At 32.2% G+C, this 18014-nt stretch overlaps 1 protein-coding gene across 1 annotated transcript in view; it reads left to right on the top strand.

The window, feature by feature from the left end:
- LOC129749570 (serine-rich adhesin for platelets-like) overlaps positions 1-18014 on the top strand; it is a 394154-nt gene that overhangs the window by 253466 nt on the left and 122674 nt on the right. Inside the window, exon 3 of the mRNA XM_055744590.1 lies at positions 10788-11770. Within this exon, the coding sequence (XP_055600565.1) occupies positions 10788-11770 (983 nt within the window). The remainder of the gene's footprint in view (positions 1-10787; positions 11771-18014) is intronic.

Here is an 18014-nt window from a genome sequence, read left to right as displayed (position 1 = left end):
GCGTACTTTATTTTGCCAGGTACTGTAGTGGAGAATGAGGATACTTGATCCCTTTTTCTTATGTTCATCATATCTTTTTGAAAAAATGTTGTAGATGGCTGTCTTTTGCATTTTCGGACAGCGTGTTATTTCAAGTTTAAATGCTGCAAAACTTAGATCGCTACATGAACCCAGAGATAAACTAGAATCGAATTTTTTAAAGTTAATGGAAACTTGATTTTTTAATCGGGGCGCCCTAAGCTTTGGCCAAAATCATGCAAAATCTAAAAAAAATCATTGACTCTTTTGGCCATATTAGTTTTATTTAACATTTTATAAGTGTCAGACAAAAAGAATTCTAAAAACTTTTCTACTACCCTGAATTCGTTGCATACTTTAAGGCGCAATTTTCATATTTTTAGATAAAAACACTTTTTTGAGTCCTTTTAGGAAATTATTGGATAAAATTTAGTCAATGGATAAATATTAATGGTTTCGTGCTTATCAATGAACAATATCTATTTGGAAGAAAAATATATATCTTTTTGGACTCGAGGGATCAAGTCAACTCATAACACACATTTCTGAAAACTTTTTTCTAAAATAAAGTGGAGAGTTTACTATTGCTTTTAAAATATGTCTTTGAAAAGTTCATATTATACTCTAGAGATTGACATATTGGAATAAAATAAAATTTCATAACTTTTTTGCGTGGGATACATTTTTAAGTAATAAACTATGATCTTCAAGACACATTTTGTTAGATTTTCCAAACAAAGTGCATTAACTCAAAAAACAAAAATATTACGTTTTTGTTGACATAACAGGGTTGTATTTTTGTTCTGTATTAAGAATTTTTTTCTGTAACATTTGATCTATGTAAGACATTCTAGTTTCGAGATATACCGTCAAACGGGGCATCATGCAACAGCGGGGATCGATGCAACATTTATATAACACTACATTTAATCATTTTTTTATTTAATGTATTGTAATAAAGTTATCTTTTAATGATCACAAAACGATGATGACATAATTTCTCATATATTAAGCTAGTTTTTTTTAAGTGTTTTATTTTTATGTGAAATTTGAAAAATTGAACAATAAATGTACAAATTTTAACATTTTTTTATGCCGAAAAAAACTTTACCCGGTATGACGGTTCGGCTTGATAATATTACCTACAAACTTTTTACTGGTTTCCTCATGTTATACCAACATTGTTGGTGTAAAAATATTTTTCGAACAATCACCCAATTTTTTTAAACAAATATTTTTAAAATTCCGTAAGGTGTCTGGGGTTAAATGCAACAAAATGCAAATCAAAGAAATACCTTGTAAATCTCGTTTACATGTGTTGGAATATGAATGTTTTGCATCACGCGTTTTTAAACATTGGAATTTCATTCATCCAAACATTTATTTTAATGATTTCAGCTTTTAAAATTTTTCGTAGTATTATTTAACCCATAAATGTATGCAACATCTTCATTTTCAGAAAAAATGTGAAAATTAGTTATTACAGACCCAAAAACTATTGCAATTGGTGTTGTAATGCGTAATGATCTTTTAGGCATCGCTAATATATTAAAAACTATAAATTTTCGTACGTGTTCATAAGATTTTTCATTAAAAACAAAGTTTGTTGCAAGTTACCCCATTTTCTAAGGAGTGTGAAAATCGCATGTTTTTAGAAAATTAAAAAAAACTGAAGAAATCTATAATTTTTCTAACTACGCCAATTTGATACCCCAGCATCCTTAAAACTTTTGATGCATTAGGGGTAGGATTAATTGTGAACGTAAGTTTTTTAGAAGCTATTGAAGTTGAAAATTGTTGCATGTTGCCCCAGTTGACGGTAGCTGAGGAATCAAGTATCCACAGGGATCAAGTTGTAGTGAATGTTAGGAATATTAGAGAAGAAATGAGCTGATAAAAATAATTATGATTAATGTATTTACAAATGCACGTAATCAAGATAACGAAAAACTTATGATAATTTCTATCAGTGCAGAAGGTGAAAATGAACTGGCTAAAATATACGGAAATGCATTATTCTGATCATAAGAGTGTATAATGAGAGTAACCAAAAATGAGAGAGTGAACGTCAGGATAGGTGTGAGAAAGCGGATAGATGAATGGAGAATCCAGTTTGTACAAAGATGAATAATGGAGTGGGTGCGCTGACGAATTGAACGGAAATTAATGAGAATTCGGAGTGAAAAATGTCGTTCGGTTACGACACAAGTATCCTCATTCTCCCCTTAAATGCAAAATATTGAATCGTTATTTGTTATCTCTTTCCAAACCATACACAAACTTTTTATAAGAGATGATCTATATCAAAGAATAGTAAGTTTATACGTCGGAATCACGAAACACTGCATTGTTAAAACAACGTAGAAAAATTTATTTTAAAATATTCCTGCCAACCCGTAAAAGTCTAAAAGATTTATGATGAGCTGCTTAAATCATACGTGGAAAAACACGAGTCAGCTCTAATTATGTTCCGAGGGAACCAAACTTCTTCCCATGTTCTCTTCAAGATGTCACTCGCTCCAATAGTGGTTCCGATAGATCCGATATTGAGATAATCTTCGGTGGACAAAAAAACAGGACATTCCGACAACTTAATTTATTACCGCCATAGTGATTCGATTTGTTATTGACCGTACCAAATGTTGCGAAACTTTCCAATGATGTCAAATCGGTTTAACCACTCCATCCATCATCGGGTGGTCATCTTGAAGCGAGCGGAAAGTCACAAACAACAAATGACGACCCACAAGAACACACTCATACTAGCGCAAAATATCTCAAAATTCCAGGGCTGGATTTTGAAGGTCAACAATGTCAACAAAAGAATATCAATGTCGTCTATGAATTGTATGACCAAGCAACAATTGGTATTGAGTGATTTTCTATCATTTATTTACGACAAGCTTTGCAGTTTAGTCAACTCGTAAATATAACTCTAAAAAGTTGACAATATGTTTATTCGACATTAACGATTTGAGCTTTCTAAAAGTGAACTGATTTATGTTGGATATCCATCATGGGTGCACGGATTCACCGCAGTTTCTGCCAAAGTATGTGCTCACATGCATTCTTAGATTATTTACCATCAGACCACATCGGCGCTGCACTTATAGATGAATTGATCACTGATAGATGAATTAAACCTCTGTTGGGTCGGTTAGTATTTCAAATTTAGTGAGCAATTGTAACACTACGTAGAATGCAATTTTTTTCCCAAACCATCTTGCTACTTGAAACTTAAAAATAAAAAAAAAATTATAAGATAGAATTTTTTTTAATCATTTTAAAAATTGATTGTTGATTAATGAATACAAAAAATCAGAGTAAAAATCCATATTTATTTTTGACACATTATTTTAAAAATTTTAAAATATTATTCTTTATTCTTAAATTGCTTAAATTACTTAAAAACTTATAAAAGACAACACGAATTTAAATATTTCAGGAATAGCATAAAATGAATAAAAATCCTGATCAGAATTGAAATTTTGTACAAATCAGAATTAGAACAAAATGCAGAAAACTCAGTGCACCAAAAAATTCAATAAACTGTCAAGCTTTATCAGAAAAAAAAATGATTAAAATCGAAATTTTCTTAATAAAAATACATAGGTTTTGGTTCAAATATCTTATTTAAAGAGATCTGTTTTGGGTTAAATCGATCTTTGATAACTGTTCAACTAAACAGCCTGCATGAAAAATAAATAAAGATTTTGAATCTATTTACTCTTCTTCAATTTATCATGAATTGAGATGTTTTGAAGATATTCTCATTTTCGTAGGTGATGGAAAGAATTGGAGAAACATGAACTATCAAAGAACGAAAGAACATAAGCCGTAAATATCATGAATTTTTCGAAAAAGATACAACGGCTCACCGGCAGGACTTGAGCCTGCAATCTCCGCATCAGTACAATGGCGCGTTAGCCAATTTCACCACGGTGAACATGATGAAACCGGCCAACACGAGCAATCGACCATGTGCTCGCTCGGCTAAAATCCCGAGTCGATGGGTGGGGTTAGAGAAATACAAGAGAGATCAATTGCGGCAAAGATCACATGCTAGATATTCTAGCTTCCGAGATACAACTCTTTGTATAATTAAATTATCAAATTTTTAGAAATTTCAATAGATAAAATAACACCTATTTCTGACAACACTCAAGAAAGTCTTTGAGTATTTGATAACTCATTTAACAACTTTGTTGAAGACACAAAACGATTTAACTCATATTTTGAGCAACTTCAAAGATTCCATTTTGTCAAAATCGTTGAAATTATCGTATTCCGCAGAATTGGAAAAAATTGACAAATGAAATCTTCCAAATCTCACTATCTTCTCAAAATTCAATACAACTCGATTATTCGAGAAACTTTATCATTCGTAATGCTCACAAATTTATTTAATGAGTTTTTACCTTTTTTTCAAAAGTTGTTTCAAAACAATAACTGATAGGAAAAACATTGCATATTTGTATGGGATCATCTCTTGAATTCGTTGCACATAGGAAAAATGTGAATTAAGTTGTCTTGTGAAATCTATTTCAGATTGGAAGGGAAGAAGATTATTTTTTTCTTAGAGTGGTCAGTTATCGAAGTAAGAGTTGGTTTTTTTTTTATCAAATTGTATCAAAATAAAGTACAAGTAGAATTAATTTTCTTTATTTTCGATGATTTCATTTGATATTTGAAATAAATAATATTCGTTCAAATCATTATTAGAACTTATTGCAAAAATCATTCTACTTTTAAAAATTTTTAATTGAAATTCAATGAGCGATAAGAAACTAGTAAGAAATAAATAATTCCAAATAAGGTTAAAACCTTTGAAAGTACAAAGAATACATAAGTTTAGAATACATTTGATATGAAAATTTAAATCAAATTCCATAATCATGATCGTTTCGACAAAGGAGATTTAAACAAATTAAAATAATTTAAACTTGTTTGAATTTTGAAGCCCAGGTTCATAATTATAATAATCTAAAATGTTTAAAATAATCAAGAGTGAATTTTTATTGAGAATTTGACATAGACGTTGATTGTATTTCTTTGATGAAAAAAACGAAATGGGAAAAGTTTACGCATTTCCACCGAATGTTTGAAATTAAACCCAGAATTGTTCGATATTCTTACAGAATTGACATAGAAAAATTTGATCGTATAAAACTTCAGGTTCAGTATAATAGTTCTAGTTACTTGAATACAAAAATGGTATTTTTCATTGTTTTTTGGTAGTAGTATTGCAAAACATTTCAAATTTTTTAACACGTTCGTCGCCACGCTCATTTTGGTAGTTTTACTAGCTGGGCCCAAAGAAATTTTCAGAGAGAGGCAGTAACGAGGAAGAACTCCCATATTTGAAACGTGTGGCGAAGCTGAGCAGTAAACTCAAGTAAGAGAGCGTCACACGCTTTTTGATGTGACGGGGCCTGCCAGGAAATACACCCGTCACCCGAATATGGGTGCCATGGCGACGAACGCAATGCTGCAAAAATTTGAAATATTTGAGAATTTATTTCACTATCGAAAGAAGTTGATTAGATAGAATTCAGGTTATCCTTTCATCGATTAAATTCTCGTATATTAATATCGTTAATTTTGTCCTTAATTTTAAAATAAATAATTTCTTTGCCAATAATTTTGCCACTGCTAACAGTTTGCGAAACGGAAGTTTTAAATGATGAGTGTTTCAAAATAAAACATTCAGATTCCTTTCGTAGCGTTTTTTTTTTATTGGAATTGTTTGGTTTTAAGGATTCTTTGTCGTTTTTGACTTCAACACTAAGTTTTTGAACGAAAAAATATCTATATATATAAAACATTGACAGAGACAGACCATACAGAAACGTGCGAACACGCAAAACTCTTCACTGGATCATCCGATTTGCATGCAATTTTTTTTGTTGTGTTCGTCTTCACGCGAAGAATAACACAACGGAGAGATAATTTTGAAAATGTTTTTGTGGAATTTGAAAATTAATTTTTAGTTTTTATTCGCATCAAATAAAAGTCATGGCATCCAATTTCCATTTTTTTTTTCATTCGAATCACCCAGAGTAGGAAGGCGCCAAAAGCAATCAAGGCTTACTGATGTTCATCCATCTCTCTATAGGAAGTTTTGGCGCCCATTTTCGTTGAAAGTGTACTTTTCACGTGGCACCAGTAAAATGGATACTCCGTATGGGGTGAAAAAAAAAAGAATGCAATAAGCTGGCATGGAGTATACCTACCTATTTTCGAAAATTGTCATTTTTGCTTCAGCATCAAGGCAACTACCCGGACTTGATCGGGTAATTGATAAAACAAAATTTAAAGGGCCCGGTCAAGTCGTCCAGTCCGGTTGTTCGGATTTTGATAAAAAAAAACCCGAATTTTCCGGATTTAGTAATCTCATTTGCCAAATAATAAAAATCTCTTATTAAGTTAATTTTTTTTTGAAATTTTGCGCATTAAAACGAAATTTTTTGAGCAACTTTTAACATAAATAATAAACATGCACGGTTTCTGGATGCTTAAAATACGATTCAAAATTTCTGATGTATTTCGAAGAAAAAAAATTTTTAGAGTGCTTTCCGTTTTAATTTTTTTTTTTAGAAGTTTCTGAGTTTAGCCCAAATTTGCTTAATATTTCCCGGATTTTGGATTGACAATTTTGAAATCAAATGTCCGGATATTGTTAGGTTTTTAGATAGAATTAATTTGCCTGACCAGGATACGCGCAGGAAAAATTCCGATCTCTTTCATTTACTCCGTTATTTTGTTTTGTTCATTTTCCGGTTAAATGAAAGACTGTCATATTATTCAAGAAAAATAATATTCTACGTATGACTGTGGAAGTTTTGACATATTCAAAACAACTGAACAGATAAAAATGGAATATTCCATTACAGAATCTTCTGTTCATATTTATGATATAACACCAAGAGAACGTCTAATTTTTAATTAAAAAAATAAGACGACCATAAATTGATTTACTTGGTTTTCGTAAACGTCAAGAATGTAATGAGTTAGTTCGAGAATAGAATGATATTAACTTTGTAATTCTATGTGAATTTCATCAGAAAACCAAGGAAATGTTAGATACTATCCACTTCTTCCTTTCATACTAAGGTGCTAAAAAACTAAACAAAATTAAGGATATAAATAGGGTTGACTTTGTAAAAATAAAATTCATAATTTGATCCAACACTCAGTATCAGAAATCAAGAACAGATAACTGGTTCAATATCATCTTCAAATACAAGAAGCTTGGAAAATAAAAAAATTAGTCTCGACGAAAATATGATTCAAGATCCAAAACAGAGATAATGAAAACTGAATTAGATTTGCAAAGACATTTTTGAATTTCATTTCTGATTTTGAATTCAAGAAAAGATTTCATAACCGTTTGATTTGAAATTGCTGTGAATAAAAATTCCATGTACATACACATATATTGAATGCTCTTATTTTCTTTGTTCAGTGCTTAAGCACCCATTTCTCGATAAATATGATAAAGTTAAAGTCGATATAAAAAAGATGATTTTAAAAATTAAGAGGAGATTATCTAATACAGAGAACATATCAAATACATGATAGATAACTAAAAACAGAATGTTATATGAAAATTTGTTGATATTTATATATTTGCAGAATGAAAATCTCGAAATTTCATACCATGAAAAGTGTTGTGCCATTTCTACAAATTTGGTACCTATACGATAAAGAAAATTTCAAACATGGTTTTGGTGAATATCGGTGTCAAGGATCCTCTGTAAATGAAAAAAGAAAAATGTAAAACGGAAGAAAATAGATTTTTAACTTTATCCCAGAAGATATTCGCTTTCCAGTTTAGTTGGAAGTCAATCTTCTTCGAATATTTTTGCCCCTGGAGGTAGGCACTACCATAATATGACAGAAGTATTACGAAAATAGACAAAAAACTGTGTCGATTAACTCCGTTTGAAGGTAACAATCCAGTTTCATGAGCGTAAATAATTATTTACCTATTTTCTGCTTATTTACATGTTAATTATTTTTGCGAAATTCAAAGGCTTAACGAAGTTTGCTGGGTCAGCTAGTTTGTTTATAAAGTTCAAGGTTAAAAACAGTTTTAAAAAAGAGAAATTTTAAGTCTTAGAAATAAATCCAGGTAGAACTATAAATTTACTTGAACATCTGATTCATTTTCCAGTTTAAATTGTAAATTTTAAGAAATATAGCACTTTTGATTGGTTTTGTTAATTCTCGGGATATTTTAGCGTTTCCTGGGATTCAGGAATTCCAGATTTTTATTATTCCCGGGAATTCGCCATTAAGCCTTCTTTTTTTCTAATACCTATTTCCAGATGATTTCAGAAATAATTATTAAAATACCACTCGAAAATAATATACTTATATTCAGAATCAAACAAAAAAAAAACAATAGTTTCATGCTATTTATGCTATTCATCTTTATTTTTAAGTATAAATCCTAGAATTGGAATAAAAAATTTAAACTTAAAGTTCGAATTGGAAATTTAATTTGGAAGCTTATATCGTCATATATGAATAAGAATTTCAATGCGAAGTTGTTATATCAGAATTTGAGTTCAACTTTTGAAGTCCTAGTTTAAAAGTAAATTTCATTAACAGCACAAAATAAGCTTGTATATTTATCAAAATATACTGATTAAACGAAGTTTGTTTCAAATTTTCAGTTTGGTTCATTCTTACGGTTTTTATAAATTTATTTTTTTTGTGATTTTTTTGAAATTGATGAGCCCTTTTTCAATTACACATTTATAACTTTACAACTTCCCAATTGAAATCAAATAACATCAGCGAAATTCAACCAGGGTTTGAATTAAAATATTGTAAACTTCAACATGAGAAAAAAAACTACCTTTATCATCAAATATTTGGCAAAATATATAATTTTTCAGCCGTTTTGATGTTGCAGATTTCAATTTTAGAGATTTTTATGGGCTTTTTGTTCGTTTAACACGTTACGGGTGTATTTCCTGGGAGGCCCCGTCACATCAAAAAGCGTGTGACGCTCTCTTACTCAAGCTATCCGCTCAGTTGAGCCACAAGTTGCAAATAATGAAGAACTCCCGATTTATTTTCTCGCTCCGAGATTATCTCTGGGTCCGGCTATTAAAACTACCAAAATGAGCGTGGCGACGAACGTGTTAAGAGTTATGGAGGATATAATGACAACAAATATCTATTTTGGCGTCAAATGCTAACAAATCTTCAAAATTTTTCGAAGTTTTTATAAATTTGTTCGATGAAGTACCTCAAAATTTAGTAGTTACCTCCGAAGTTGAAAAATGACAAAATATTTGCATTTCAAAAAAGTTTAATTTTTTTCACGAAAAAAACCTAACCTTTAGTGTCTTGGTTAATATATTTACATCACAATAATTTTAGCAGTTTTAAGAAACCTTTTAACCCCGAAATTGTTTCATTGACAAATGAAAGTTTCGGTTCTGATTAGTTGAACGACCTTTGAAATCTCCCAGTGAATTTGAAATCCAGAACGTTGGTTTGATGGACCATATAATCTCATAATGTGATTTTAAAATGATACAATGCTCGCCTGTACTTCAACATTCCAAGATAACGTCCGAAAAACTCAAATTTTAAGAATAAAGATGTTTCTGTACTGGAATCAATTTTTTTTTTTTTTTTTTTTGTAGCGGCCCACCACACTCCCCCACACCAAAAGGCTCAATTGAGCCCCCTGGTAATGGACGCTACTGTTCTCAGCATGTCTGGCAGCAATGAATAATAAAAGTTAACGCGAGCAAATTTTAATCATGCTGAGAACACAAAATTGTTTAATGTCGTGCGAGGAAATGTATTATTTAACTAAATTGACAACAATATGAATCTCAATGGAAAATAATTTCCTTTGAAGAGATTCATTATACTATATTTACTATTACACTAATTATATTTACTAATTTTATCAAGTTATGTTCAATAATTTAATAAGATAAAAATACAAACTACAATTTTTTAAAGAATAATAATATTAGAAATTAACGCTACAAATATGCAAAAGGTAAGCAAAACAAAGACTGGTTGATGATCGACTGTTTTAATGGTTCAATTTTTCTTTCAAAAGCTGTATCACTTTGGTTTTGAACATGGAACGATTGGTTATGTTTTTAATATCAGTTGGTAAGGTGTTGTATTTAGTAGGTCCAATAAACGAAATTCTTTTACCTTGTTACCTTTTTACACTTCAACATTTAAAAACTTTATTATTGGTTCGAAATCCAACCGCAATTTTTGCTGTTGTGAATAGCTTTCAAATTTTAAAATTGATTCCCTGGAAATTTTCTGTTTTCATCCACTTTTACTTACAAATATCATAAAATGTCTATTTGTTCGGTCAATAAACCTTGTAAAAGGTATTTAGCAGTGTATTCTTAAACCGTAAAAAAACATACAATCTCACAAGAGAAAAGAGGGGAAAACCGGGAATTTTAAAATGGAAACCCGCTGGCCACCCTGAATATGTAGATCCTGAAGAATCTATAAAATCACCTAAAGAAGTTACGCAATCAAGACTTTTCCATCTATTTGTCCCTAAATTTAGCAATTTAAATTTCTGATTTTACAGCATAAAAAAAATTTAGAAACCTTTCAGAGAATAATTGCCTGGGGCATCTATAAAACAAAATCCGGATCTGAGTGCAAGAACACTCGCATGCCTATCCATGTATATATTCGCTGCTATTAGGTTCGATTCATAAAGTTTAATCTCGGTCGTGTTTCGGTTCGTTTCGTTTTAGGTCTGCTGATAACGGCATCGACCACGACATTGCCCTCGTCGTCGTCTCGCTCCTCCTCATCACTTTCAGCAGTGTCATCATCATCGGTGGACCAAAACGACACCGGGAGTTTTTCTATCACACCCACCTCCTCCACCCCCACAGCAGGGCAGGGCAACATCAGCAGGAGCAATGGCGGCGGATTGGAGGAAACGTCGTCGTCGTCGTCGATAAGCGGCAGTCGTCAGACTTCTGTCGCTCCAACCTGGGCAACCACCCTAGAGCCTGGGAGCTCCTTGAACCCCGAAAGCGTCAAGGCAGGTGGTACCATGGCCAGTGCGGTGTCATCATCTCTCCTAGCTCATCCGCTGCTTCCACACTTCGAAGCGCTGGTCCAACAACTGGAACCGCAACATGGTGGCCTAGGCGGCAGCGATGATACCGATAATGGGCACCACCCTTCTTCCCCGACGGCGGCGTCGATTCCAACCGGAGCGGATGATCCCCTCTTCCTGTTAGGCGGATTTCGGTTTCCCGCCCATCTGAACCCTCCCGAGGACCTTTTGTCCCCGCTAATGGCAGCTCCTGCCTCCTCGTCGTCGCTTGGTGAAAGAACTAGCCCACTCGTCGTGGCGCCACAACAGCCCAAATCCAGTCTAGTTAATTTAAATTTAGTAAGCAGTAGCAGTAGTTTAAGTGGAAGTATTAGTGGTAGTAAATTGAAAAGTGCTAGCTTAAGTGTAGGAAATACTAGTGGGGGAGGGAAAACGGTGGGGCCAAAGAAGTCTCTAGGAAGCGGCAGTGCGGGTCCCTTGGAATCGGAACCGGCATCGGCGGTAAATCGAATCGATTCGCCGGGTGCCGGTGGAGGGGATTTCCGAGAATTCGGGGAAGGAAACTTCAGCAAGATGTACTTCGAGACGGAAAATTTGACCACCATTTCGGCCCAGGTCGGCTCCATTACGGTGCTGCCCTGCGTGGTGCGGAATATCGGCGAGGGAGTGGTAAGTTTAATGTTTTCACTACTGATCAATTCAAAATGATACTTAAGGTTCGGAAAATTACAAGGTGTCTTGGACAGGAATCAAGTTTGCTGAACTGAATAACCATGAAACAACAATGGATTCCATTTCTAAACAATTATTTTGTTCTTTCAAAAAAAATTAAGAAAAGCCCGCGAAAGCAGAACAAACTGAAAATCTCTATAATTGAAATACTTTAAAAAAAAAAGCAGGAGTATTAAGAACCTGTTTATGACATTTTCAAAAATCAGTTTACTTCGAAAAACCGTGAAAAAAATCGTTCAAAAATCATTAAAAAAAAAATTAATCGGTGCCTTTGTTTTCGTATTAATAATTGGAAAGATACTGTCAAACTAAAAAAGAAAATTTGGCTTTGTCATGTCTGAAAAAAGTTGGTGTAATGATGAGACAAATGATGCTGTGATTAAAAACCTTGAAAAGAGTTTAAAAAAATACTTGTTTTTTATTTTTTTCAAACAATAGATACATACTTGATGTTTTAGAGAACTCAGTGTTTAGCACTTAGTCGTACATCTTTCGTAGATCTCTTAAGCTGAAATATCTCCGTTTTTTGTGGTACAGTTTCAACCAAAAATATATAAAGGTATACAATGAATCTAAATATGCTTCAAAAGTTAGGAAAATATTGTTGAAGTGTGTAAAAACTGAAAACTACAACCGAAAAAGTATTGAAAGTCCTTAGTCCCTGTAAATATGCAATTTTTTATTAGCATTGTCCAAATTTTTATCTTCTCTGTAATGTTTTTTGCTGGAACAAAAACTGTTTGTAATCATCGAACTAAGTTCCTGTGAATTTATCAGCTAAAGTAAACTAAGGGTTCCAGAGGGTTAACAAAATCCATGCCCGAGAATGAATCCAAAGTGGTACATAATTCTAAGGGTGAAGTCAACCCCAATATCACTTTCGTGAACATAACTGAAATTCTTTCTCAATAATAAAACGTACGTTTTCCAACGGGATACTCTAAACATTTTACTATCCCGAGCAGACTTTTATGGCAAAATGATACCTAATTTTGCTATCATGCCTTGATAGTAAACTGTGGTATCATTTTGCCCGAATAAAGGTGGTACAATGCCAAAATTTGGGTCTCACTTTTCATATACGGATACCTTGATTATACCAAGTGTAGGTTTCACTGAAACCTTAATGATGCCTTGTTTAGCCAACGTTCCTAAACGAGTTTTGAGGGCATAATGATGCCAATTTAAGGCGTAATTTACAGCCAAAATTTGGCATCGTTATGGTTTCAAAACTTTTATCAAAGGGATGCCTAAACGAGGTATTTATAAGCTTTTCTTGAAAGCAAAATTTGCCATCACCGTGCAATCCTCCAATCGACATTGATACCCAAATTTTACTTCTGTACCACCATTATTCGATTTATGTCAAATCGTTTTGTGTTTTCTTCGATGTTTGTTAAATAATCGCCTTTTCTTATGCAATTCAAAGTGAAGAAGATATTCATTCATGATAGGTTCGTTATTTGATACGGCTAGAGAAACGCCGCAATGAAGGCAATGATTGTCATACTTTTTACTACTGAAGCGCATTTTTCGATTCTCTCATAAAATACATTTTTATTACTGATCCGAATTTAGTTTTTATATAAATCGCAGAGCATTTTAACTGTTTTTTTTGGGTACCATAACTTATTTTGTAACGGATTGCTTGTAACATTTTACCGAATGATAGAAAAATTTCTAAAGTTTTCTTCTTCTGATACCTTCGCTATTTTTCTCAAACGTTTTTTGTTCTTCCTAACCATTATTTCTAAACAAAGTCCTTTTCCTATTCAGCTTTAAATAATCTTATATTAAAAAGAACATCAACCAGGATATCATAAATCTTCTGTTTATCATGTTCATGTATATATACATTCAGGATTTTCACTGAGTGATGCATGACGGAATATTATGAATAATTTCTTACCGAAATCGTGCATATAAGGTGTATGTTTTATACAGTAGTCGCTCGCGAATCGGACATCTTAGAACCCTTTGAAAAAATTCCTTCCAACTTGGATTGACTTTAAATAATTTTTTAAACTTTTTAAGAAAAAAATGATTACAATTTATATTAACTTGAAATTTTTTTTCTAAAAAAAAACTTTTTAAATTTATCGACATTATTTAAAATTATGCCTTTGATATTGAATTACAATAGATTTTTACTTGTCAAACTTTCATCTATCTATGACCTTATTCTCCAACCAATTTTTCAAGTGTGTTTTTATTATATTAAATTTCATGACAACTTTAAATATCTGGTGAAACATCATCATAACAACAATTTTTACGACAATTTGATCAATAATTGAACATTATTATAGCTAATATACGCAGATTCATAAAATTAAACATCATATTCCGTTTTCAAAACTTTTCTTATTAATGATAGACCAAACTTCTACCTTTTTTCGAAATATATCAGTAGTTCTGAGATCACGCTTGATTACTAAAAAAATGGATGAATTTAGATTGGATCATCATTTTTTTTTCAAATAATAGCAAATCGAAAATTCTGTTTGGAGTGAAAAAAAAACTAAAGTTTCTTTATATGCTTGTTATGTTTTAAGACGTTTGTGAGAACCTCAAACTTTGCAATAATTTTAATGTTACGTACATATTGCTTTTCTTTAAAAAGAAAGATGCCTTAAAGATGCCTAGTTTTGCTATCGTTAAAATTCCGTAATAAATTATGCTGTAATTTGTATATCGGATCTTAAATTCAATAAATTCTATTTAATTCGTAAATAGAAAAGTATAACTTAGTGATGCCTGTTCCACAATCGAATTAGATTCTATTCTAAGTTTTTCTATTAGCTTGCTGTTGTTAGCTTATTTTGGTCTCGGATTGCTATCATAAGTAGAATAATTGAAACCTGAATGATGCCTTATTTGGCTGTTGTCGAAAAACAGACACCAAATGGTGCTATCATTTTGCTATTGATACCTCATTTACGTTTTACTTTGCTATCCAAGAAACTAAATTCGATAGCTTAATGATGCCTTGTTTTGTTATCGCCCGAAAATGAATACCAAAATATGCTATCATTTTGGTGCCGATGCCTCAACTTGGTAACGTTTTGCTATCGATTCAGGCATCAAAGTCTGCTCGGGATCCCATATGAATCATGTCGATTTTCCTCAAAGGTCTTACATGAATTTTACAGCGTATATTAGAATTAAAAAAAAAAACGATAATTCTTTGCAGAATTTTATGAAAAATCTGAATCCACTTTATTTCCACCCGAGTTGACTTATTCGTAGAAGTTTCAAGCATTTCATTTATAACCATTTATGTCCTAATGAATCCCTGAAATCTGAGCCATATGAGTGTTAAAAGATTTCTCATGAAAATATTCCCAATGCAATGGTTCATGTCAATTAAGTTTCCAATCAAAACTTCATCTGAATGTTTCATTCTTTCATTGCCGTAACCTAATGTTGGGAAATTCCAAATATACTTTCCATTCATGGAAATAACGCCACACGAGCCTACAAACAGAGATAAAGTTCCTTTTTAACCCCTAACTCTCCAATATTTTGTAAACAATCTAGAAAAAACTGATTGGGACTAGAAAATTTTGAACAAAATGCGACCTATCTTGTGTGTTTATTTATTTATTTTTTTTTTGTAATCGAATGCCAATGTTTGAGCAACCACACGCTTCGGAAATGGTTGATTTAACCATCGATTTTTTAATGTTTTAAATAATTATGAACAAAGTATGTTCGAATATAAAAATTTCAACCAAACAAGACTTATCTTGCATGATTTTTTCAGAAAAATCGAATGAAGGCTATTTGAGCCATCGTACGCATCGGAAAATGAAGTTATGGCTGGTTTTACCTCAATTCTCCCACATTTTTTTAACTTATACAGAAAAACGCATGATCGAACTTGAAAATTTTGGGGTAATTGTGTGATTAATCTTGTGTGATTTGGTTCAGAGGAATCGAATGAAAGCTATTTGAGCCACCGTACACATCAGAAAATGAAGTTATACGGTTTTAAACTCAATTCCCTAACATATTTAAAATATTTCAGGAAAAGTATATCGGAATGGAAAATTTCAAACAAAATGAGACTTATCTTGTGTGATTTTTAAAGAAAAATCGAATGAAGGCTGTTTAAGCCACCTCACGCATCGTTAAATGAAGTTATGGCTGTTTTTACACTCAATTGCCCTAAATGTTTCAATGAACTAAGAAAAAGCGCTGGTTCAAACTTGAAATTTTTTAACTAAATGAGACCTATCTTATTTTATTTTTTTCCGAAATACCAACGTACGTATCGAAGAAACGAGTCATGGCTGTTTAAACGCTCAATTTTTCCTACATTTTTTAAAATAGTTAAGCCATAACTCCATTTTCCGAAGCGTGCGATGGCTCAAATTGCCTTCATTCGATTTTTCGAAAAAAGAAACACACCAGATAGGTCTTATTTATTCTCTTTTCTGAATTAACGGAAAATGATTGGAAAATTGAGGGTAAACTTGCCATAACTCCAGTTTATTATGCCTGCGGTAGCTCAAATAGCCTTCGTTCGATTCTTCGAAAAAAACCACACAGGATTACTTTCGGTTGGTTCAAAATTTTCCAGTCCGTGCATGTTTTTTTATGAATAAATTGAAAAAAAATAGAGGAACTGACAGTAAAAACAGTCATAGCTTCATTTGTGCGGTGGCTCAAACTGCATGAAGGCAGTTCCTCAAAAAAAAATCATACTAAATAGGTCCCGTTTGCTCCAAAAATTTTCAGTCCAAACAAGTTTTTTTCTGAATTTTATTAAAAATATATTAATTGTACGTCTCGGTGGTCGAGTTGTTAGCGTGGTAATCGCTTTTCCACTGATGGCATAAGTTAAATTCCCGTCTTGGTACCGGGTGTTGATTGTTAATCTTGAGCTGTCCACGGCATTTTTTTTTTCGTCTGTAAAGCCGAAATCGGCTAGGACGGTGTGTGTCTTTTATTTTATAAAAAATGTTGCGAAATTGAGAGAAAACGGCCATTACTGCAGTTTTGTTTTCAATGAGTGCGGTTGCTCAAACAGCTTTCATTCGATTTCTTGGAAAAATCACACAAACACACGATAAGTCTCATTTTGTTCAAATATTTTTATCCGATTTTTTTTCATAATTATTTGAAAAATGTAGGGGAATTGAGTGTCAAATCAGCCATAGATCCATTTTCCGACGCGTGTTTCCTTATTGCGCTATGGTTATTTTTTAATAAACTGAAAACTATTGACACAATTTAGGTGTAAATCTTGTGCCTTCTACACTATGTGAATATTCATATGTCTCTGAACTTAAGTCGATTTGAGACTTTATTCAAATTTCTCATAGCTGAAAAGATTTGTTTTGGATCTAAACTCATCTATGATTTTTGCAGAATTTTCGAAGTTTACATGAGTAAATCTTTTTGGTGCCAATGCACAGTGGGAAACTGGTGTGACTGTTTAAAAATCGAAGTAGGGTCTCATAAACCGAAAATATTATCTGCTTTCAAAAGTTATTTATGTATCAAGTTTCTGAATAATAACGTCGAGTGCTGAAAATATCGAGTTTTGCAACGTGTGGACAGCCATGCCATGGACTGAAAAATTATGATCAAGTCGGTCGTGAAATGTACTTTTCGACACTGAATTTAGTTCCGAAAAGCAGCTCTTCTCTATTTTGTTTTCAATGAATTAATGTTCACTTTTTAACACTGAATTGTATGTATGAATGATTTTTTCAGCTCAGATATGTTTCAAACAAACAGTTTTATAAAATTAAATTTTTCTTCACTTTTTAACAGGACTCGAATTGTTTTTTTTTTTTTATTAGGATGGATTTTATATAGGGACTCTTTTTGGTATTTGTTTCGCATTGACAGGGTAACATAGCAATTTAAATATGAATTGAGTGGTAGTCAAAAAAATATTGGAGGATGCATTCAGATCTTTTTTCTGCTCGCTTCCAGGCCAGTAAATTTCAGTTCGTTTTGGAAACCTAGGAGATTTCTGGTATAGGATTTCAAATTGTTTTATTTTTTATTATGGCTAAATCAACATTTTGGCATCTTTATGTAAAATCCATCTTTTAACTATGCGAAGAAAGCACATAGAATTAAAGACTTCTAAAAAATAATTTCGTTTAGAACGAGCTAAAAAAATTGTCGTTGTACTTTAAAATCTAACACTATAATGGCTGAA

Source organism: Uranotaenia lowii, chromosome 2, assembly GCF_029784155.1.
Source record: "Uranotaenia lowii strain MFRU-FL chromosome 2, ASM2978415v1, whole genome shotgun sequence".
NCBI lineage: Eukaryota > Metazoa > Arthropoda > Insecta > Diptera > Culicidae > Uranotaenia > Uranotaenia lowii.
This window is presented reverse-complemented; position numbering and strand designations above follow the sequence as displayed.